This window comes from Astyanax mexicanus, chromosome 5 (genome assembly GCF_023375975.1).
Source record: "Astyanax mexicanus isolate ESR-SI-001 chromosome 5, AstMex3_surface, whole genome shotgun sequence".
Taxonomy (NCBI): domain Eukaryota; kingdom Metazoa; phylum Chordata; class Actinopteri; order Characiformes; family Acestrorhamphidae; genus Astyanax; species Astyanax mexicanus.
The window spans coordinates 55,471,519-55,496,870 of NC_064412.1; the positions used below are offsets into that span (position 1 = coordinate 55,471,519).

The 25,352-nt window shown below is 38.6% G+C and overlaps 1 protein-coding gene across 1 annotated transcript; it reads right to left on the minus strand.

The window, feature by feature from the left end:
• Positions 1–1,894: 1,894 nt before the first annotated feature.
• Positions 1,895–23,674, minus strand: hs6st3a (heparan sulfate 6-O-sulfotransferase 3a). The gene is made up of 2 exons (XM_015604497.3): positions 22,950–23,674; positions 1,895–3,391 (listed from the first exon to the last, which is right to left on the minus strand). Exons 1-2 carry the CDS (start codon positions 23,492–23,494, stop codon positions 2,647–2,649), a joined length of 1,290 nt encoding a protein of 429 aa, XP_015459983.3. The 5' UTR covers positions 23,495–23,674; the 3' UTR covers positions 1,895–2,646.
• Positions 23,675–25,352: the final 1,678 nt, after the last annotated feature.

Here is a 25,352-nt window from a genome sequence, read left to right on the forward strand (position 1 = left end):
AAATCGCAAGTGGCAGCAATACGCTTCCGTACCAAAGCACCACCACGTGTAAGGTATAGTTAAAGGGCTACTAAACCCCCTGGTTTTCACTGACTCTAGTCTCATCTAAAATAAAAAAAGAATTTAAAAAAATGGGAGGGGCACTGGGTGATGTATGGGTTTAGGGGCGGGGCAGGAGGGAGAAATGATTGGCTGAGCTGCAGCAGCAGCAGTGTCCCTCTGATAGCGTTAAGAAGCAGATGGTTGGACGTCAGCAGGGGGGCGGTATTACTGATTGGTTCAGCAACCTGCTATAAAATAAAATTATCCACCATCATTTCTTTGAGCTAGGGAGCTGAAGTTAAATACTCACTTGTTCCTTCTTCTACAAATGTTTCCTTTCCACCTTAAATACAGCAGTCTTCAAATTGCTGTTGCACCATTTAAGGTGGAATGTGACATTTAGCTAGCTAGCTACAGAGATGTAGTACTAGTGAATTGTTATGCTTGTTATGATGAAAATAGAATGAAAACTTGGAAACTACACATTAAAGTATAGGAATATAGTGAATATAGTTGTAGTTAGAACTTTTAATCATTCAACCATTTGCCAGTTATTTCTCATAGACTTCTGTTTGAAGGGCCCTATATCCAATAACAGCTAGGGCAAAAGGCTGAAATGGGATTGGGCCTTAAGTATAGGCCTGCATAAAAGTACAACCTCCCCTTTTTGCTGATCCAGAAGCTCCGTTACGCACCTTTTAAAGTCTTTAAACTCTATAAATGCATAAGTGGGCATACCCAGCAGACAACCACTAAAATATGCACGCTGTCTTTGATATTCCCCCGTATTGCATTGTGTGGGAGGGGGAGAGTTCTCCGTTTCTTTAACATGATATAAGTCAACAGCACCTTCGCCTTGTTAGATGCACCTTGGTCTGAAAAGCAAAGGATGACTCATAGCATTGAATTCAGTTGTGTAAGACCATCAGCATTATAGTCCAGATAACTGCACTGTGACTCATAAAAGACTGCAGACCTATGTACACATAAATGACCCATCTTCACTTCAGACACAAGCCCACGACGGGAGTGGAGAACAGTAGAATAGTAGATATATGAAGGTAAACTTCTCATGAACTTCAGCAACTTTGTCTATTCTGTTGTCTATTCTTTTATAAAGCAGGAACTATCCTGTAGACAGATAGTAAAGCTCTTGCAGACGGTTTGTAGCAGCCAAAGTTGTCAGTAGTTATTATTGTCACAATTCTCTGGTGATCCAGTATAACGCTGCTTTAGTCTGGTAGAGGAGTGGGCAGGGAGAAACAATAGGAATTCAGCTCTTTCTCATATTGCAGTGAGGCAGCGAGGCAGTGAGACAAACAACAGTTAAAACGTTTTAAAATAAAGACATTTTTACACTAATAACAGTCTTTGCAATGTCATAAGTAACTTTACAACATGTGTAATGCCCTGCTAAGTGCAGTTCAGCCATTGACCTACTCTTAGAGTCTCTGTAAAACACCAAATCCACCGGAGATCCTATTTAAACCTATAGTTACACACAGAAGTGGGTAGTCCAGGTCCAGAAAGTAAAAATCCACCCCAAGGTTTTGTTTTAGCTCTGCCTGTGGGTGGTCAAGGTGGGCGGGGCCATGAATACTTGATATAGACTCTGTGCTTTTCCTGATCAACTCGTTTTTCTGAATATTTTGTTTTACTAGCTACTGCAGACAATGGATGTTTAGGAAGAGTTTCATGTGCAGCATCATGAACAACTCATAGAGACCTATTGTATTTCACAAAGAACAAGCAAAAGTAGATTCCTTTCCATTATCAAGATTTTACCTCTTGAATAGATAGTATCTGCACATTTGTTCTTGCAATTACATTTTAAATTACTACTAAATAAAATACAACAGTAGCTCATTATAAATGTACTCCGAGGCCAGAGAGAAAGACCCATGCAAACAGTATCATCTACATTCCAATTTATTCAGTGGAGAATACATGAATATATTTATGAAAGATTGAATAATCAGTTAGATACACTGAAAAGATTATTACACATCTATATTTAATGTGGATTTATGACCATTTATTTCAGTCATTAAATACACTTAAATAACAGAGATTTATAGCAATTTGCAGTGATGACAGCGCTTACTAGCACAAACCATCTATATTCCACCCACTTCATCATTTCCCCCCTTTAAGGCTTATATTAATAACATTTTACAATCTGAGGAGAACCAACCAACATGATATATTATGTAGACAAATGATACGCTCAGGCGTGTGTGTGGTTCATTAATCTTGTGCACACTCTAAAAAATGTAGGGTACTTTTTTTTTACAAATGTGCTGGGCTGAGACAGATCTGATGGGTTATTTTTCTCACTTCTTTACCAGCACTTGGTACAGAAGAAAGTTTTGATGTGCTCATTCTAAAAGATGGGTAAGTTCTCAGTAGTCTATTGGTCACTCCTTTGAAACTGACCAGAAAGGTCCCGCCTCTTTCAATTACAGTGAGAAATTCAGTGTGCTTTTTCATTTCTTGATGGAAATGAATTATAATTGTAAAAACTAACACTTCAGTACAGTGAAGTGTGTGCGGTCAATGAGTCACCAAGCAAACCATTCAAATGCATCAGCAGGAGGTGCATCGTCACCACTGCACCACCTGACTGCTGTAGTCCTCCGTAACGCTCATCATCATTTCCCTCTCCTCCTCCGTTCCATCCTCTTCTTCTTCCTCCTCTCTCCACTGCTTGGCCTGCGAGGCCCTGTGTTCCCTCATTCTTCTGCGCTGCCTCCTTATTCTCTCCCTCGTCCTGCGCCGGTCCTGCTGGTGGCAGTGTTGCACCCGGTGCAGGAAGAGCTCGCGGGCGTATTCGTACAGCTGCATGTCCAGCGTGTTGAGGGCCTCGATGCGGCGGCGCACGGCCGGCTCCACGGCCACACCGGCTGCACGTGTGCTGTTGATCTGGGTAAAGGGTGCGATAAAGCGCAGGCCGAACGTCCTCTCAAACAGATACTGTGTCTTGCGCTGGAATTCGGTCAGACCGAAAAAGGCCATGTGCCTCAGATTGCGCTTGGCGCTCTCCAGGAGCAGCTCAGCCCGTCGCCCCTCGCTCATAGAGGACAGGTTGTAGCAGCCCACCAGGCTCAGGTCGGCCAGCATGCGCGTCTGCCGATTGTTGGCAAGGTTGGACTGACAGGCCATGAACTCAACGAGGGAGACTCCAGTCCAGTCCTCGCTGCTGTAACACGCTGGAAGCTCGGCCGGCGTCGGCGGGCGGCCGTCGCACATGTGGAGCGCCGTCTTCCACGTGGCGCCACGCTGCACGTGCTTCCATTCGCTGAGGTAACGAGACACAGGGTCTCGCAGCAGCGTGATGTAGTAGAAGTTCCTATAAGGCAGAAGGACACAGAGAACAGAACACAACTATAAATATTAAGCCCATACTGATGTCACCTTCGCACACTAGCGAGCCTTCAACTGCAGCTTGATTTAGGGCGTGTCTGTGTGTCTTTGCTATCATAACGACGGGAAAAGTACACCTTGCGCGACTCAAAATGCGAAAAAGGCATTAACTAATTCTCTTAATTAATCTTATTGTAGAAAATTGTGAAACTAAAGGTTTGTTGTTTGGTCGATTGATTGATTGATTGATTGATTGATTGATGACTACATTACTAAGTGCATGCATAGAGGCAAAAAGGTGCATGAAATCCAATCTGACTGCATTCCCACGAATCTGATACATAGGACCACATATAAAAGTGATTCAAATCTGATTTGAGTGCTGAGAAAATCTGATCTGTTTCACATTAAAGAAACTAAAATGCAATTTAAATCATTACAGCTTGGTAATGTAAATGTAGCCTGTCAAAGCAGAAAAACGTACATTTTACAGACACAAGACATTTTCTCTTAAACACTTCATCATTCTGCGTTTACAGACTGAATGTATAAACTTAAAATATACTTTAGCATTTGCCTCCTGCTGTAACATAGACTAATTGGTTAAATTAGCATAAAGCTAGCCTGGAATGGTTACTTAGTGTCAAAACACTGCTGTCTGTGTGACAGTGTGTCAGGACTGGAGGCTGAACGCAGGAGAGGAATCTCACAGTCTGGCTAAATTTACATCAGGTCCACAGATCTCGTTTTTTACTACTGCTGCTGGAAAAAACACAGAAAGGGGGTTTATTTCAGATCGACTGTATTTCACATTATTTTACATTTACTGTACCCACCCAGAGAGAGCAAGACCCATTGTGCTCTCTCAGGGCTCTGCCAGCTGATGGCAAGGTGCATGACCAGGATTCCAACCAGCAATCTCCCGATCATAGTGACAGCACCAAACCTGTATAGGTTGCCCATTGGCCTGATAGATGGTAGAATTGGCCTCTATTGGCCTGATAGAAGTGGCGCGAGCATCAAACGATCTTCAATACACAGAGTCAAATGCGTACCAGGAATACTTCATAGAAGGCATTACCACCCACAGTGGACAGTGCAGTGATCTGAGGTAATGATTCAGTTCAGGAGACCACGCCCACATATTCCACAGGTCAGTGCATTGCTCTTTAGTTTTCATGGAACATGGCAAAAGTCAGTGGACATGTCGGGGTATAGTCCTCAGTCCATGTTTACTCAAAGAGAAGTCACATTAGAGGACAATTACTCTCTTTTACAATTAATTATATATATATATATATATAGAACAGGAAGACCTCATTTTCATATTAAGAAGCTTCTCCACAGGCAGCTAATTGATCTCTTGAAATTGCTTTCCAATTACCCTCTGTAATTATTCAGCTCAAACTCTATTAGTGCATCTCACAGAACAGGCAGTCCTGTCTGATTAATGATCCATTCCTACAGCAATGTCCTATAGCATCATTTATATATATATATATATATATATATATATATATATATATATATATATATATATAGAATCAAAGCACATGACTAAACAAGACACAGCTGGCATGAGAGTTGACAATGACCCAAGTGATATTTGCTCTTGAAATAATCACAGAACAGTTGCAGAACAGCTAGAATGTCTTTTACTTTGCTAGGCATGGTTTAGATGGTGTTGCACATTAGCTGCTATGGTGTTCATAAGTGGGTGCTAGGAGGTTTATGTAGTGTTCCTAAGAGGTTGCTGAGTGGTTGCTATGGTGTTGCAAAATGCTTGTAAATGTTGCTGCTAGTCGTTTGCTGTAGTGTTGATAAGTGGTCGCTAGGTGGTCTCTAAGAGGTTGCTATGGTGTTGCTAAAATTGATAAGTGGTTGCTAGGTGGTTGCTCAGAGGTTGCTTTGGTGTTGCTAATTGCCTGTAAAATTGATAAGTGGTTGCTAGGTGGTTGCTAAGAGGTTGCTATGGTGTTGCTGAATGCCTGTAAAAGGTGTTGCTAGTTGGTTTCTGCAGTGTTGATAAGTGGTTGCTATAGGTTGATGCAAAAATGTTGATAGGTGATTGCAAAGGGTTTCCAATAAAAAATGATAACAGACAAAAAAATCTGAAAAGAGAAAGAGGATACATTATAAATAATGTATAATGATTAAATATATTTTGGACTTTATTAACAAAAAAAAATCATTCATTTACATTTACAAAAAACTTTAAAATATTCAAATTCACTTTGGAAATGAAACCATAAGTATCTAAAGGTACACAATTTAAATAAAATATAAAAATATATATTTAAACCTGCCCTCTATTGTCAGCATATCTGATTCACTGTGTAACTTAATGCACTGCTGTAAGGAAAGCATTAGTCGTCCATTAGTCAGAGCAGGGTGTGAGAGAGTGGATTAGCGTGGGATGATAATGTGGTTAGTGAAGCCGAGAGGTTTTTAGGTGTCTGTAGATTCTGAGAGGATACTTGGTGAAATGAGCCTGAGCTGAGAGGAGTAGTGTAAATGCATATACATAGACAGTCCAGGATGTTATTTATCTGTTAAAATGTACACTTTTAACTACATTTTTAATACTGCGGGAGATGAACCAACAAAGCACAGCACATTTACCTCAGCAGTGCTATTTTAGTGAGGAATTTACTTCAACAGTGCCGTTCTAGTCATACATTTAGCTAGCTAGCTCAACAGTGCCATTCTAATCATTAATTTAGTTAACTAACTTTAAATCTCAGCAAATGCTGACGCTATTTTTTTAATTTAATTTAGTTTATTTTAGTGTATCAAAGTTACACACATTTATGCAAAGTGACTATAATAATAGAATTATAACAGTAATGAAAAATATTAAGTGCACACATGCTTTCACACACAAAAAAGTGTGTAAGCCGGCCATCGCTGCTGAAAACAATCCTAACATTAGAGAAAATGCTGCAATATAACTTAAAATATATTTTTATAGTTTGGTCTTTTTACTTTTACTTTTTCAAGGACTTAAAGTGTTTTTTTGATTGCCAAGCATGAGGTGCATCACCAGTCTATATATACAGGTTATTATCTGGTTCTTTGTGTAAAGGAAAGGCTCTATGAAAATCTTTAACTAGTATATTAACCTGTAAAGCTTACACAGCTTATTTATAAATAATTAAAATATTCACTGAATGAAAAATGACAGAGATTTTGCTACCAAGTCCTTAGTTTGTAGCAAACATACAAACATACATAAATCTGAGCTCTTTCACTAATATTTAATCATTTTCTCTGACTTCCTGCATCCAGAGGAAACTGCAGGACTCTATGCTACCCAGCACTGCAGGCAGGATGTAGCTGCTGCCTGTCTCATGCACCAGAAAAGTATCTCTATCCTATATCTGGACTGGGTGATTTATTCAACGGGTCTGAGAAAAAAAGGTCACAGCCATTATAGTCGTGAACAGGGCCTGCATTCTTTCCTGCAGTACGGCTCTAATAACAGAAATCCATATCCTGAGCTCACATTACGTGATTTACTTACAGATAAATAGCATCCTGGACTGTCTATGTATTTACAGTCATTGATAAAAAAATAACTCACTGAGAAGAAGTAGTTGGAATTGAATAAATCTTTACGTGCCTCAATGGAATGATGATATTTTTATATATAAGTATTATAGTGAACATATACAGCTCTGGAAAAAAGAGCATTTAGAAATGATGAGTTTCTTTGATTTTACCAAATAGAAAACCTTTGGAATAGAATCAAGAGGAAGATGGATGATCCCAAGCCATCAAACCAAGCTGATCTGCTGGAACATTTGCACCAGGAGTAAAGCAGCATAAAGTTATCCAAAAGCATTGTGCAAGACTGGTGGAGGAGAACATGATGCCAAGATGCATGAAAACTGAACTTGTTTTCTTTGCATTATTTGAGGTTTGAGGTATTTTTTACAACGCAGGCACAAGGTGTGAAAATAGATGGTTGGATATAATAAGCACACCACACCTGTAATTATTTACTAAGATTATTTACTATCTATCTAAGACATAATTGCATGCTATGTTTTGCAATAATCCAGGGTGCTTTAATTATATCAACCAGAAGTGACTCTACCACAGAAGTTCAGTTATTTTTCTCTAATAGTGGGAGTTGTTTAGCGTTTTCTTGACCTAATCTGTCGAAGGAACAAACAGCTCTCTATTGATCGAGGCGAGTGTCATGCTGAACCTGATGCTCTGTTTTTGGTCCCCTCATGAGGACAGGCCTGAGGAAACGTGGACTGAGCAATCGATACCATCAGACATTTTTCATTTATTATCATCAAGGACACGGGTGTCATTTAATTGTCTGTTATTGGAAAAAAGAATTTACACAACAGCTGTGTAACACACAAACTTACACTGACATCCTGCTGCACTGTTTAATAATTATAACTAATCACATTTATGTTAGAGTAAAATAAAACTGCCCACAACAAAGCTATCTTTGCACAAGAACTAGTACCACCCATTACTGTCTGCATTTCACTACGTTTTTCCAGTCAACATACAGTAAAACCGCATCTAGTAATACAAAATACACCAATGTTACAATATTATTAATGTCTTTAAGATAAATAGCAATACTGATAATAAATCCTTTATAAACAAAATACTAATTTGTACATTCAGTTGTTTTGCCATTTGCTTCAAACGTGCGACAGACATATACAGGGGTTGGACAATGAAACTGAAACACCTGTCATTTTAGTGTGGGAGGTTTCATGGCTAAATTGGAGCAGCCTGGTTGCCAATCTTCATTAATTGCACATTACATCAGTAAGAGCAGAGTGTGAAGGTTCAATTAGCAGAGTAAGAGCACAGTTCTGCTCAAAATATTGCAATGCACACAACATTATGGCATTATGTGACATACCAGAGTTCAAAAGAGGACAAATTGTTGGTGCACGTCTTGCTGGAGCATCTGTGATCAAGACAGCAAGTCTTTGTGATGTATCAAGAGCCACAGTATCCAGGGTAATGTCAGCAAACCACCAAGAAGGACCAACCACATCCAACAGGATTAACTGTGGACGCTGTAAGAGGAAGCTGTCTGAAAGGGATGTTTGGGTGCTAACCCGTATTGCATCTAAAAAACATAAAACCACGGCAGATCAAATCACGCAGAATTCAATGTGCACCTCAACTCTCCTGTTTCCACCAGAACTGTCCGTCACCACAATAAATGATTGTGCTCTAAAACCAGGTGTTTCAGTTTCTTTGCGCAACTAGTTTAAGCTTCTAAAGGGCGGGTTTTAGACTTACTTTGGGCTGGATGTTTTTGTTGTACCTGGCAGCCCTGCATACAGAACAGGACCATACAACGGACCAGACAATACAGAGAATTGTGATAAAATGCACGTTCTGATTGCAGATGGATTCTGATTGTCCCTGTGCGCTGCGATGCTTTAGGAAACCGCATGCTTCTTTTAGCTGCATCGCCACTTGAGAAATTGGAGCAGATTTTAGTCAATCAGGCGTGAGCCAAAGCCAGAGCCATATCTGCAGCCACAGAGACTACAGTGCAAACAGCTTGCCATTACCATACAGACAGCAAAGCACAAAGCCCCCTCAAGGCCATGTTTAACCCCTCTGTCTCGATATGCTGACTCATGAGCTGCTAGCACAGCAGTCTGGGATTTTCCGGACTGAATAAAAACACAGCAATCAAAAAAATCTCTCACAACATACATTACTGTATTACTGTAGAGAAGATATACAGACGTCAAAGCCCTCTAGTGGAGACACATGCTATAATACCTTATATCACCATTTAAGAAGTGCTCTTTTCAAGGGCAAATTATTGTGTTTTTTTGTCCATATGGAGGCACTTTATTTTACAAGAAAAATATCTCTATAAGGTAGCTCACGTGATGTTCATTCTATTGCATTACCTGAGTAGATATAGCCAAACTTGTTATCTCATCGATTAATGATTTTTTACATTAGATAAAGTTAGATGTGCTGTTAAAAACTGATGCATTTTAAAGTACTGTTTTAATTTTAAATGTGTGTAAAATAAGTTTCTGAAGTTATTTTTCTTAGTACCTCTCAACATTTCTCAGTACTACACACTGAAAATCCACCTCTCCTATTGGCTCCTGGCTAAATGTAATTGTACAATAGCTATGTCCCCGAACCCTCACTCCACTAATAATAGTTACATGCTAGTAAAACTACTGCCAGATAATTACTGTAAATGTATAGGATGTATAGTTTTGTATTGTACCAACACAATTAACACATCACTTTTTCTTTCACTTTCAATGGGTGATAAAAAGCTTTATCTATTCTTTAGACATGCCACAGATTTTTAAGTAAAAGTGATGTAAAGTGTCAGAGCAAAGGGTAAGTACACCCTCTAATTTTAGCTAAAAATGCTATCTGTTGATGTATGGGTTTAGGGGTGGGGCAGAAGGGAGAGCTGATTGGGTTGAGCAGTGTTCCTCTGATAGCTTCCAAGATATCATCCTCGCCTATAGCAGAGATGAACTTGAGAGGGCGCTGCAGAGGTGGAAATTTCCAGAATAAAAGCGTTTATTAAAGATTAGGAAATGTTTATTAAAATTTTAAGCAAGACTGATATGTTTCTTTACTTCAGAGGAACACATTTCAGCTATTAATGAAAAAAAAATGGTTTAGGGTTTAGTGCATCTTTAAAAGATATGATGATGCTGTGTTTTATTGGGGATTTTCTCCTGTTTAAATAATTTCCTGAAGAAGTCATTTAACACTGTTAAACATATGTTTAAGTCTCATAGGTGAAAATCCTGTACACAATCCTGGATAAATATACAGTATAGAGACATCAGAAAGATATCTTTATCTGAATTATAGAAATGTTACTCACAGCTCAGCTAGAACCCCCTTCCTCTCCTCTCTCCCTCATCTTAAACACCCTGTGGAAGATGGGTTCCAACCTAATTATGGGCGTCATCTGGCTTCCTTATGAAAGGATCACGTCTCTAAATGCTGCATTATGGGCTCTGGAATGAGATTGATTTTGCAGTAACAAACACAGGATCGTTTTCCAACATGCAGGTGATGAAGGAAAGTCGTGAACAGAGATACTGGAGAGTGGTTATTATCAGCTAAACATAAATCTGACCTGACAATGACCCATCACTTAGATTTAATGGTGAGGAGCTGCTCAGCAGTCCATTAAAAACTCTCACCAGCACTTGTGTTCAGTCGTTGTCTCCTGTAGAGCGCGTCTGTTGGGTAGTAAACCTGTCCTGAACATAACTTACCCTGATGAAATCATTAAAACTACATTAGAGTAGGGCTGTGGCATCTTACCCTGCTATAGAGCGAGACTTATAAGAGGATATTCTATTTAAAAACTGGATCCCTCAGAACTGTGACCTAAACTGTGTCCTGTTCACTATATAGTGCACTATTTCTGGGTTCTGTCCTTTTATAGAGGTTCAGTGCACTATAACAATCCAACAAATCACCACAATCAATCAACAGAAATGAAACTTAGTGGATAGTTTTGACTTTGCAAGACATAGAAGTGATTTGGGTTTCTGATATGTGCAGAAAAAAAACAAATAGCCACGATTGCAGACATTCAGCGAGTTAAAAAGATAAAAACACTAGACAAGACAGTGAACATTAAAAGGTGCTTAATAACTCTAAAATATAATTTTTTAATCAAATAACATTTACAACCTAATTATTTTTATTTTTGAAAACCTACGATTTTATGAAACACACAAGTATACAGTAAATTAACTAACGTTAATCCACTTTTAGTATTAAATTAACACTGACCATGTTAGTTTAACAGTAAAAGGTTTATGAACACATTAAATGTAAATCAATACACTGGATAACTCTAATTCTGAACTTTCTTTAAAAAAATCTTTCAGAAGTATCAGCTTACTAAATTTTGTTAGAAATAAGCAATTAAGCAATTAATTTAATTGAATCCTTTGACTAACGGAAAGAAACCTAAAATAAAGTTTGTATTCAGTCTTAAATCTTTGATTGACTTCACAATGACCAATGATAATGCACGAGTGAACACTGTGGTATTCAGCCAGCAAAGCAACAAAAACACTGGTAACTTGCTCTTACAGTCTACAACACTGGGGCCAGGCAGCCAATCATTATATAAAATATACCTGAGTAGATAAGAGAAGGTTGCCTGGAGGAGGAGAGGGTGTCACACCCTGTGGGACCAATGGGAAGAGTGTGAGAATGAGAGAAGGGAAAAGTTTCAGGAGAAGAGATCTGATATGATGTCATGATCTCTGGTTGATAAAAATTGATTTCATACCAATTATATGGTTATTGTACATTTTTCAGTGCAGTGTGTTTGATGATACAGAATAAAGATCTGTGCTTGTACTCATGCCAGAAATAAAAGAAAAAGAAGCAAGATAACATTAATTCACAGCCAATCGTTTCGTGATTTTGGCAGCAGAAGCCTCTGATTGGGAGTGGTTCTACTTTGATCCACTTTTATTCGATTAGAGCTGCAGTCTCACTGCTCCCACATGCTGAACCCATAAAAAAACATCTCTAAAATCTCTAGCAGCAGTGTGTGTGTGTGTGTGTGTGTGTGTTTGTGTGTGTGTAAATGGAGTAATATCTGCGAGCATTAGCTGTTTTTTGGCATCACAGTTTTCATTTCTCCTGAGGGGATCGTTTACTGAGCTGCATTAGTTGGACAGAAGGGAGCGTAAATTAAAACCTTGAAATAAAGGAAAAGAAAATATGTTTTTTTGGTAAAATTATTATACACTACATGGACAAAAGTATTGGCACAACGGCTCAATCACTGCCTAGGCTTTGTAATATATTTTTAAAGCACTGCTATGAGGATTTGTTTGAATTCAGAAACAAGAGCATTAGGCTGCGTTCACATTACCAGGCTGAAATGAACCAAATAAGATTTTTTGCTCAATGTGGCTCAGATCTAATTTTTTTTAAATGGCTGTGTGAACGTGTCAAATCAGATTTTTTCAAAGCAGATTTGAGTCACTTTCATATGTGCTCTTTAATCGGATACGTATCAGATCCATGGACATATGTGACATGAACGTGAACGGTCAAATCGGATTTCATGCGTCTTTTTGCTTTTTGGTTCAAATTCTTTGCTTTTTAGTTCGGTTTTAGCACCAAAAGGATCATAAAAACTGTGGCCCAAAATAGTGGCCTAAATAAAAAAGCTCACTTTGAGAATATTATGAGGTTAAGGTCGTATTAAGGTAATATTACAAGAGAATAAAGTCTATAAATACAAGCTGTTATTTGGATTATGTTATAATTTTCAAAAAGGAAAAACAAAATGATGAATTTATTTTTTTTAATTTTCAATTTTGATTCTATATTAAAAGAACGAATCATGTTTTTTTTAACAGCCTTTAATTGGGTGAAATCTAGAAAGCTTTTTTTATGTAGTTAATCTATTTTTTCTTCAGCTGTTTTTATAGGTTATTTTTTATTGTATAATTTTACTGTAAAAAAAATACAGCAATTAGTTGCAGTATTAATCCTTTCTGTGTTAAAGTCAGAAAAGCAGAGGGTTAAATGAGTTTGGCTTTGTGTGTGATGTGGAACACTGTACTGAGTGAACTGATCCATGAAGGTGAAGAAAACACTACATGCTTCATGTATCCCAGCATGCTCCACACACAGTCTAGACACTAGCACAAACAATTTCAAACACTCACCTACACACACTGTGAGACGCTCATACACACACACACATGACAGAGATAAAGAGCTGGGAAGCAACTTTCAGAGCAGATGCCAGCTGGTTGGTTCTGCACTGCTGACTGGCACCCTCTCTGAAAGCTGCACAAAGATGCCTGATCTGTGTTTTGCTCCGGATTTTGCTCTGTCTCACTTTGATCTATCGGACTGTCAGAGAATCCTCACACAGAGGGAGCATCTTCGCTCCTCACAGACAGACAGTGGGCAGAGGCTGGATCTTCAGCTTGGCCAGCTGAGACCATGCACCATCTCAGCTGTTCTGGGCAGATCATGAGAGACCTGCTGTTAAAGAGGTGTTTCATCACCTCCTCAGATAGAAAACACAATGCTTTCTCCTTCACAGAGCACAGCTCTACTAATCTCATGTTCATTTTTCAGACTTAGATACATCTAATGTGCTGTAATTCAGAGAAAACTGCTGAGTTTACTATGGGTGCCCTGATCAGATTATTTTGTTCCAAAAGTGTCTTAATTCTGAGTATCAACTGATACAAACCTGATCTGATCTATGTTTCTGTTTGTATAAAGCAATACCACAATTTTGATTAAATCTGCTGATAATAAATTAGCTTTATTCTCATTTTTAGTGTGTTTGAAAGGTATTGTGGAGCTGGGCGCAGAGTTGAATCCTGGTCATGCAGCTTGTCATCAGCTGCCAAAGCCCTGAGAGAGCACAACTGACCTTGCTCTCTCTGCGTGGCTACAGTAGATGGCGCTTTTTCCCTTCATCACTCCTAGGGTGATGTTGATCAGCACAAGGCTGCATCTGTGAGCTGATGTATCAGAACCTAGTGCAAGTCTTGCATTACTAGTGATTGGGGATATACAGTGGGACAATCAGCCTAGCTAAATTGGGGGGAAAAATAGGAAAAAAGAAAAAAAGAGAGAAATAAAGGAACAAAATGGCACGTTGAGGACAATAGATGGGACTCTAAACACAGTGGTTAAAACAAAGAATCCTGCCCGGATTAACCAATATTAGATTTATTAAAATGACATTTTGTCCCTGATCCTAAGACACTGAATTTTTCTCAGGACATCCCTATAGTTTACCCTTCTTCTTTTCAGAGTGCTGCATAAGGAGGGTAAAATATGCACAACTGCAGGCCAGAAAGAAGATAAATGAAATGTTCTCCTGTCTGGCAGAACTGGAATATGTAAGAGGTGTCAAAAAAATGAAAAAGTGTATGTGCTCAGGAACAAGAGTGCATATTATAACTATACTGTATGTGATCCTCTGTGTGCCCTCTATAGGGAAACACAGTGTGCATGAGTGGGGAGAGAGAAGGATGGAGAGAGAGGGAGGGAGAGAAAAAGAGAGAGGGAGGGAGGGAGAGAGAGGGAGGGAGAGAGGAGGAGGGAGGCAGTCGGACCCTTGGGGAAAACATAATACTTTATCTTTTCTTTTAGTGGCTCTTGAGTAAAGGAAGAGAGAACAGACCATGTGCAGAGGTGTAGGCTTTCCTTGTAAGAGCAAGCTGCTGGTGTGTGTGTGTGTGTGTGTGTGTGTGTTACCTGAGACTACACACATATCAGTTTCTCTGTAGCCAGTACAGTGTTCCTCAGCGCTGATCCCAGACCTGAGTGGGCTATTCTGGGAAGCTGAGGGAAAACCGTGGGGAATAGGGTCTGGAGGTAGACGAGGAAAACGAGAATTTTAATAGCGCGAGAGAGATCGAGAAATATATACATCTATGTGTGTGTGTGTGTGTATGTGTGTGTGCAATAATGCATAATAGTATTTCTGCATCAATCTCAGCATTGCTTTACAGAGCAGACAGAGGCCTGGAAACTGGATAACAGTAAAAGCTACTTCTAAGTGGCGAGCTCACTTTGAACCAGAGTCAATGAATGTCTGCCACTTCTCTCTCTCTCTCTCTCTCTCTCTCTCTCTCTCTCTCTCTCTTTTCTGCTGTAGCTCTTAAGTTGATTGGTAGCCACCCTCCAATCATCTGTCTGTCATTTATGGATTGTTGTGGTTTGGTTAAAGTGGTGTAATGCCAATGAAAACGCTTTATTCATTTCGTACAGTTGACCAAAGGACTACAGATAAATCACCTGGGTTCAGACCTGCTGCAGTATTCTATATGCACATCCACGACATGAATATACAGCTTTAGTATATGTTTGAGTAAAATAAACATTGTTGTTTTAATTTATTTTTCCCAAATTTCAAATAAAAATATTGTTATTAAGAGCATTTATTTGCAAAAATGAGAAATGGCTGAAATAACAAAAAAGAGCTTTCAGACCTCAAATAATGCAAAAAAAACAAGTTCTAAAATCCATATTTGGTGGAATAACCCTGGTTTTAATCACAGTTTTCACGCATCTTGGTATAATGTTCTCCTCCACCAGTCTTACACACTGCTTTTGGAAAACTTTATTCAAGCAGTTCAGATTCGTGGCTTTTTTTTCAAAGCCATGTGATAAAATGATGACGTATGCCGCCGCTATATGAAGCAGACTTCATGTTTGGTTTGTTAAATATGAAAATTATTTTAACAAACATAAATATTTAGAAATGAAAGTGACAGCAGTAGTTCAATAAAGAAAACAGAGCTCAGCACTCAGAAATCTCAAGCAGAATCAGCTTAGAAATGAATCCATTTCAGGCAGTTATCTTCACTGTGTTGAGGGCATGTTCCACTCATATCAAGCCAGAGATTTCAGTATAAATCTGTAGTATAATCTCCCCCTCAGTGATAAGACGTCTTCTGTAGCCGGCACTAATCACTAATCTTCCTGGAAGAATCAGGAGATTACGAGTGTTTCCTTTCTCTCTTATTCACATCCCGGCTCAGTATGGATAGAGGAGGCACATGCAGAATATAATTTCTTATAATATAATATAATTATAATTTAGTTTCTTCAAAAAGTAGCACCTCTTGCTTAGATTAGACAGATTTGCACATAGCTGCTGCATTTTCTCAGTCAGTTTTATCAGGTAGAGTCTCCTGGAATTCAGGCTTTCAGTTAACAGCTGTGCTGAACTCATCAAAAGTGATTACTTGAATTTCTTGTCTCTTAATTTTAGTTTGAGAGCATCAGTTAAAGTAAAGTAGTGAAGAGGTAGAGTTACAGGTATACAGTGAGTAGTGAATATTTGAGTATTATGTATTTAAGTATTATGTTCTAATCCAGGTTATGAGAAGCAACAACTACTCAACTAAATAAAGAAAATAATACATAAAAAATGAAGGTCAGTTAATCTGAAACATTTCTAAACCATCAAAAAACATTATGATGAAACTGGCTCTCATCAGGACCGCCCCAGGAAAGGAAGAGCAAGAGTTTCCTCTGTTGTACAGGATAAGTTCATTAGAGTAACCAGCCTCAGAAACTGCAAAGTTAACAGCTCCTCAGATAAGAGCACCTAGATGCTTAATAATGCTGTATAATAAAACCACTATAATACAATAATGTTTTAAAAATCCTCTTCTAGCAACATTACTGAGGTCTGAACCTGGGCCACATCTGGCATTTACTATTGGCCCATATACCACTGAGAATGATGCACCAGAAGTGGGGCAGGTGTGGGTTTGTGGGCCAGATGCAGGACCCATTCACATTTTTATCCCCTTTGAATTATATCTGCTATATGAATAAAAAAAATACAGTTCCTTATACAGAAAAGCATACATAGTATAATTTAGCACAGCAACTGAAATAAAAGTATTATATTTAAACAATTGCCATAAAATGAATGATTGTTCTTATTATAATGCAACAGTGCAGTTACTACTGCTACTACTGTTACAGACGTGGGAGAGTAGCATCTCAGCCTCAAATAAACAATACGATTCATCAAACATTTAACCTCGAACCTTTGATTAATTAATTATTTTTATTTATTGATTGATGCTGTCTTTATTTTTGGTTTCATGCTCCGTCCAGGTGGCTTTTAAAAATATTATGGGCAAGATTAACCCAGTTAGAAGTTGCAATTACCGTAATTTTCAGTTATTTGGTCAGTGTACGTTCATTGAGGAGCTTTTAGGAGTTTGTCAATGTGAAATTGTTGAGGGAAGCCCTTTAGGTGCTTTGAAGAACCTTCTAGAAAAAGCTTTTTAAAGAAAGATATTGCCTTTTAAGGTGTCTTTAAAGTAACTTCACAGTTTCAAGTTGAAGAACCATTACATTTCCTCAAATAACTTCTACTTTTATGTAGTAGTGTAAACGTTTTAAGTGGTATATGGGCCAGTAGTAAATGTCAGATCTGGTCCAGGTACCAATAAACATGAACAAAAGGGGCTCAAACAAAGCTGGAGAAGGAAGTGTTTCACCAGAATCAGGATTGAGAAACACTGGACTAGATATGAAAATGAAGGAAACTTCAAATGTTGAATATTGTGATGAGGTCATGTTTGTGTTTTTTCCCATGACTCGTTCATGAAAATAATGTTTGTACCATAAACAACAAAGCAGCGTGAAACAGTACACCACCCTCAGCCCAGATAAACGGTCATGCAGGTATTTATCTGTCTGTGCTACCAAGTAAGCGTTTTTTTCTGAGAGTTTTCTTGATTTTCCAGATCTAACCTTCATCTCAACAGTTATCATGAACTGACATTTCTTAATAAAAGTCCACACTATAAAAACTTAGTTTTTAGATCTTTCGACAGTTTTTTGGATGGGTCCATGAGTGCTGAGTTCTAGCACATGCTTTGAGGAGTTTATGAAATTCCAAAATTGCCTGTAGTGTTTAGTTATGCCCAAACCAAATCCATCAGTGTTAAAATCTAATACTTACAGTACTAATCGAACACTAATATTGTTTATTTGATATTGACCTTTTTTGTGTTGATTTAGATTTTTCCAAATATATTGTGATTTCTGTTTTATTAGCTTCAACCTCTATTACTACTTTTCAATTTAATAAATGCATAATTTAGCTAGATCAGACAATAGTATTAGCAATATGGTGATTTAAAAAAAAAATAAATAAATAGAGGGGTGCAAACTTGTAGTAAGGAAGCCAGTCGCCCACTATCTTCGATAAGTGGAGTCAGGAAGAAGAAATATGACAGAAATGACAGTTATCATTTATAACACGATTATGTATCATTTATAATATGTAAGATATCATTTATAATACATCAGATTGTAATCTGTCTCTGATTTTCTGCCTTCATGTTTGTCTATATACCTTCCCCAGCATGTGACCTGTGTGTTCTTCCCATGTCTCCTCCCCTGCCTTCTGTGCTCACCTGTGTTTAATTATAGCTCCGCCCCCTTGTTACCCAACCCAGGGGTTTTCTGTTTCCTGTCCCCGTCCGTGTGTGTGTATATAGCCTTTTTTCTAAAAACCCTTTATTTCAGTGTCCCTTGTCGGTGGTTGTGCGTCCTATCATCAGTCAGGTTTCGTGTTCCCTTGTTTTGGCAGTCTCTATGTTTCTCGTATTTCTTTATTATTTACGTTTTTGGTCCTTTGTTTGTTTATTTTGTGTGTTTTCAATAAATTCTCACAGGTGCATCCACCCTCCATGTGTACGTTTGGATTAATTACACTGAAACAAAAGCAGCTAGCTGTTCTGATTCTGTGACTCATCTGAGTCCAGAATGCCCTTTCTCAGGTAGGACTTCATTAGCAGGGTCCCAGGACAGCCCCCGTCCTCCACAGGACTAAACTGACCTGAGTTAATGGAGCGTGAAGGCAGAGGAAGATCAGGTCCTAGTTTTACTCCAGTGCAGTACTGAGCCACGGAGTTCCTGTGTACTGAGAGCTGCTTTTGACTAATGGTGAGAAGTATGCCTAGCTTTTTATGAGTTTATATGAGAAGTACTATAAAAATATACTATAGAAAAGTTTACAAATAATCACTTTAGATTCTCCTTTTGGATGTTTGCCATGTGTACTCATTTAAAGTGCCTGGCACAGAAAGTAAATATATTAGCTATAAATAGCTCTAAGCGATTTAATTATAATTAATTAGCTGGCTTTAGCTGACTTTTAGATTTGGCAGAGGATATTCTAGATGTTGTGATCCTGTCTAGGGCATTTCAAGGCTTTCTGCTTATATTTTTAATAGTGGTGGTATTTGTAAATTAACAAAAAGGTAGAACAACACAGAGGAGCATTTGAAAACAGATGTTCAATCAGCAATCAGTGCTAAAGCAAATGTAAAAGTAGTTTCTAAAATGATTATGGTATACACCAATCAGCCACAACATTAGAATAAGGGGAAGTGAGAAACATTACTTATCCTTTTATAGATTTTTATCCTGGATCTCCATTTATTTATTTATTTATTTATTTTGTAGATTGCAGCAAAAAATCATGTAATGTGCACTGCTAAAAAGTGAGTTACAGGTACCTATCTGCAGGTCAGTTTCCTCTGCTGAGAAGCGCAGAAGCACTGCACCGTTAAAATAGCAATCCGCCAAAGCTAAAACACATCTGGCTCTTTAAAAAAATGGCAAGTGTCACGCTGATTGGATTATTTCACATTACACCAAAAACACACCCATGATTATTAAATAGAAATAATCAAGGCATACTTTTCCTGTCGTTATAATAGCAAAGACACACTGACACACCCTAAATCAAGTGTGCGGTAAATGACTTACCTATTAGATCACTACCCTGCCCATCCCTTGAGTGCACTAAAATAAAACTTTCACATGGGCTATGGAATTTTGTTGTGGGTAAAGTGAGCTGTGAATTGCTTGGAAGATTAGGAACCTCTATTTGTCATGGTTCCATTAAGCTTTATCAGCTGCATATTTTAAATATGTATTTAAGTGAAGCATGCATTTTAATTGGACAGACAAAACATTTGCCTTATTTAAAACGTCTTTTATAAATACTGCACATGATGCTGTAAATGTTTCACTGCTTCAAGCTTTGCTTATTTAATTAATGCCTCCAGTACTCTCCTCACATCCTGGACATTCGCTCACACAATGCCTGAGTTCTCAACCAGAGCCTCTCAGCTTACAGAGGGCGTGCCTCTACAACCTGTACACACACAACAGCTGATCAGTGCTTCACTACTGCATCACAGGTGTTCACCTCTCACACTCAGTCCACTCCTTAATACTATTGACTTAGGAAATGGGGGGATGGGGGGGGGGGGGCATGTCTCACCCAATATCAGAAATAGGTGAATTTGTCCCCCCAAAAATAATTGTAATAATACTGCGTGCCAAAATTGCAGAATTTTGCATCCCCGCCGTGAAAAGCACCCTCTCTCAGAATCACGTTTCTAATTAAAGTTAGCTACAACAATTATCAAGAAGATGGGGTGCGCGCTTCCGAGAGAAGGTGCTTTTCATGGCAGGGGTGTAGATTTTGGCACAACACCAGCTTTACACTCGAGGTCAGTGATAAGAGCAATGAAAAAATGAATGGAAAAAATTTTTGGACAATGTCTTGTTCTGCTAACAGACTTTGTGAGTTTGGGTTATCTAACATTTATATTTAACTGTTGTTCAAAGTCACTATAGGGTGGGTTTCATTTTGGCAAATGCCCCCCCCCCCCATACCAAAACCCCCCTCCTACGCCTTTGCTCAATACACCAGCAGTTAGAACATGAGCTAGAATGCTGTTTGTGTTTAATTCTTATAAACGTGTCCTCTTGGTGTGGCGTCTTGAGCTTAGGATTTGCTGGATGAGAGATTTTGATTCAGGGTGGGATTAATGTCATGAAATAAGACAACAGATGGAGTTTTTCCTCTTATTGTTTACTCAAGGCCTTACAATGCAATTCAATACCACCTGCAGTATCAGCGATCTCAAATATTTAACCAGCATGCATTATTATTAAATAAGGAATAATAATGGAGGACTTTGAATTATGAAACCTGCTTGGACACACCTTCTCACTCAACCTAAAATTCAGTGTTTTTTCATTATAATAGAATGCTCTGTATAATAATAGTATATTTATTAATATTAGTATTGTAGATTATACTAAAGCCATCCAAACTATGAAGAACAACTTAGGGAATTATTTACTTAACAAAGAAAATGTTAAAAAAAATCTCTGCTGGATTTTCTCAGTCAGCTTTATGAGGTAGAGTCACCTGGAATTCAGCCTTTCAGTTAACAGCTGTGCTGAACTCATCAAGAGTTTTTTTTTTTATTTCTTGTCTGTTAATGTGTTTGAGAGCATCAGTTAAAGTAAAGTAGTGAAGAGGTAGAGTTACAGGTTTACAGTGAATAGTGAATATTTGAGTAATGTTCTAATCCAGATTATGAGAAGCAACAACTACTCAACTAAATAAAGAAAAATACTTTTTAGAAATGAAGGTCAGTCACCATCAGGTCAGGTCAAGATCAAAAGCATTATGATGAAACTGGCTCTCATTAGGATCTCCCAGGAAAAGGAAGAGCAAGAGTTTCCTATGTTGTACAGAACTACATGATTTCTTACGTGTTCCTTTATAGTCTGGATCACTTCCGTATAAATTTACAGTGTGTAGTGGAAAACATATATAGAAATATAGAAGATGGTGTGTGACTTGTCCTGTATATGGCTAAAAGATCCTTGAAAAAACATGTAGTGCCACGATATTCCATTTTCTGGCAGAAAGAATGAACTCCATGACCTAAAAACAACTTGAAAACAATGATACACATTTTATAAAGGACATATATTATACATTATAAACTGTTATGTTTAGAGAAAGCACTAACTGAGGAAAATCAGGGCATTTGTTGCAGAAGATGCAGCTAAAAGTGTCTCTATGTTTTCCTCTTGTTGTTTTAGGTACAGCAGTATAAGATAAAGGAGCATAAGGTCTCAGCAGCAGCAGCAGCTCTCTTCTATAAGTCTACACTTATGGAAGCTGTGCTCATTTGTCTTGTACTGCATTTGCAGCAGTGAGTGGAAAGCCTTGGGATTAAGAGAGCGAGAGTGTGTGGTAAATAGGGTAGCGTGGGGAGTGTGTTTAGAGGGGCAGCATTTATATAGACTAGTAAAAATGCAAGCCTGCTGTTATACAGTCTTATACAGTAAAGCTAAGAGGTATTTCCCACACTTTCTCTATTTCCAACACTGTGGATACAACTTTGGAAACCACTGTCAGGCATTGCTATGAGATCACTGGCCAGAGTTCAACCTCACAAACAAGAAAACACCTCACAACTTATACAAATATAGACATTTCCTGAGGTGGGAGGAATTACTTTACAAACTGATGTCCCCCATGACTTTTGTGGCATGTGGCTTTTGCATACTCGACTAAATAAAGGTTATATTATAGTATAATAAAGGCTATAATAAAGATATGCTTGGATTGAAATTTTATTTGCAAAACTGTGTAATGAGTTTTGAAAAAGTAGTTCAAATAACTCTATACCCATATTGCTCAGAGTAAATCTTTTATTTATTGTGTGTATGTTGTTTTCCCAATAGGAAGTTAAAACTGAGCTAAATCATGCATTGTTTCCCAACCCTCGTCCTGAAGCTCTCTGCCCTGCACATTTATAAGGTTTACCTGCTTTAATACATACACTGCTTCTCTAAGGCCCTGTTAACGAGTTGGGACCAGTTTTCCAAAATAATCTTTGCATTAAAAACATCTTAACATAGAGAGGAAGAGAATGCTCAGTGTGAAGCTCACTCGACCATCTAAGAATGATTTTAGTGCTAAAAACCTTTTTGGAAACCAACACCTGAGCTGTTGATGAAATTGGAAAGGTAAGTGTGCAATAAGTGTACAGGACCAGGTTGGGGAAAACTGGACAAAACCAATCCTGATGCCAATCTTGACCTCTAAACCTGAATTAATCTAATTTGGTTAGTTTGATTAGTGATTTTAATCATTGCGACTAACTTAACCTCACCTTCGCTTTAGTGGTGCATCCTTCCTTTGCTTCTTGTTCATCACAGCGGGAACGCAGTTGGTCAGCTCCGTCCAGTCCGCGTGCAGCCCGCAGCTCCAGCCGGTGGAGAAGCGCGAGAAGAGCCACGACTCCGCTTTGCCCGGCCGGTGGCACGTGCACTTCTTCTGTCCCGCCTTGCAGTCGCACGGGCGCTCCAGGTGGATGTTCCTGACCAGGTGTCGGCCGAAGGTGGTGCCGCCGGTCTTCTGGATGTGGAGGAACACGATCACGTCGCTGCCGCTGATGTTAAAATCCATCCTGCGCTCGAGATCTTCCAGCGTGAAGTTGAATCTGGACGGCGGAATCCCCGGGAGGTTCTCGTCCGGATCGCGCCGGTCCCGCCCCGGTGAGAATTCGGACAATAACGGGCTTAACGTGCCCGAGATGTGTCCACTGCGAAACCGGCAAGACGTGCTGTCCACCGGACAGATGTACTGATAACCGATCATCACGAAGAGGATGGCCAGGACTGGGATGAAGAGCAGTTTGTTGGATTTATCATCCATTGCAGTTTAAGAAAAATAATGATGATGATGATGATGATCAGGCCATTTGACAAAGAGAAAAGGTACAATACTGTCACTGTCTGTAGGGTGGAACCCTCAATATTTGTAATATATTCAGATGAGGAACTTGAGGAAACATATTGTCTCTTTGATGGTGCATTTGAGGGTACACCATAAGCATGTGTGCGTAGTTTTCACGGTGGATTAGGAGAGAAGCTTCAAATAAACCTGTGAGGAGAAAGCCACTTGTGTCTGCCTGTGCATTGAGGGAGTTACAAGCATGTCTGGCCCTAAACGCAAAAGAGTAAAAATTAATTAAGTGAATGAGAGAATGCAGCTGCTACTGTGGAAGAAAGTTTTTAGTTAAAAAAAAATAGCATTCTAAAATAAATGTTGATACGCCGAACAATTCATTATTAATTTCTTAGTTGCTAGAAAAAAAGACAGTTAATAAATAAAAGTAAAACACCCTTTCATTTGTGTGGAATAGTATTTGTGTCTGATTTGAGTTTAATTATTCTTATTGCTCTTCTGATATGGCACACTCACCACACCTTCTCTTCTTCTATCCCAATGTTAAATTTATGTTAAAATGTCACAGGATGCCGCTGGTCTCAATGAGTGCTCTTCAACCCTAAAGCTCTAGAAAAGCTTCTAGAACCGCCACGTTGGTGACCAAAAACCTCAAAAAGCAAGAAGTGTGTCCTATTTTAAAGCAGTTCGTATTTTCCTTTTTTTCTAGTAAAGAGGTTTAATACGACGTTCATTCATTTTTTTGCCCAACTTGTCCAACTCAGATGACGTCTTCCAAAAGATGATAAAATAGAATAAGACTTAACCTGAATAGATCAAGATAAAGAAATAGACGATCTGTCGGTAAACAGATTGGACATCTCTTGTCCATTCCAGTCATTTTTTATTGCATTTTAATTCAGTTTAAAGGGTGTTTAAAGTCTCCAAAGTAAGAAGACGCGGCGAGGTGAACCTGCAGCTTTTTCCCCACACTGTCCATCCCGCAGCTCCCAGTTTAAATAGGCTTTTTTCCAAAACCACGAACATGGAAAAAATAGAACAACTCCTCTTTCAGCTCCAGCAGCTCCTCAGGATTTCTCTGAGAATCCAGATCTGCATCCAGGTTCAGCGCAATGCTTAAAAATAAATCCCCAAACTTGCGCTTTTTTTGTCCGCCTCGGTCGCCCGCAGTGTGCTGAGAGATACAGAGCTCTGTCTTCGTTCCGTCAGACAGGAATAACGCACTGAATACGCGCAGCTCTCACAGTAATTATCCAATCATAACGCAGAGCTGCAGAAATGCGGACCAATGCAAAAACACGTATCGACCCGCCAGAGCCAATACCAGCTCGAATAGCGGGTGAGTGGGCTATTATATCATCGCTCAATAAATAGATATTGCAGAGTAGCTGTAGGTAAATGTGAGCTGAAAGAGAGACTATTATAACTTTCGAGAACAGGACTGGGATAAAGATGAAATAATATTAATATTAATAATATTAACTTGATTTATACATCACTTTTCATACATATAACGCAATGTTATAAACAAAGTGTTTAACAACAAGAAAACATGTACTATAAATATGCAAATATTTTAAAAATATATACAACCAAAATAAGAGAAACAATTATATTATTAAAAAAGCCTCAAATAAAAAGTTGCTTTTACAGAATTCTGGTTATAGGACAAAGGATCAAACAACACACAAACGCTCTCCTTTCTAGTTTACAACTGAACTGCTTACAGCCAAAGGTCACTCAACGACACACAATAAAACTAGACTACATTATCTAACTTATGGAGTGAGTGATAATGCAGGTTACAACAAGTCTAAAGTACCTT

Bases quoted from the DNA above. Each gene is read 5' to 3' on its own strand.
- hs6st3a (XM_015604497.3), bottom strand. From the start codon at position 23,494: ATGGATGATAAATCCAACAAACTGCTCTTCATCCCAGTCCTGGCCATC. The intron at 3,392-22,949 runs GTGAGGTTAAGT...TCTGCCTTATAG, and splicing joins GATGCACCACTAAAGCGAAG to GAACTTCTACTACATCACGC.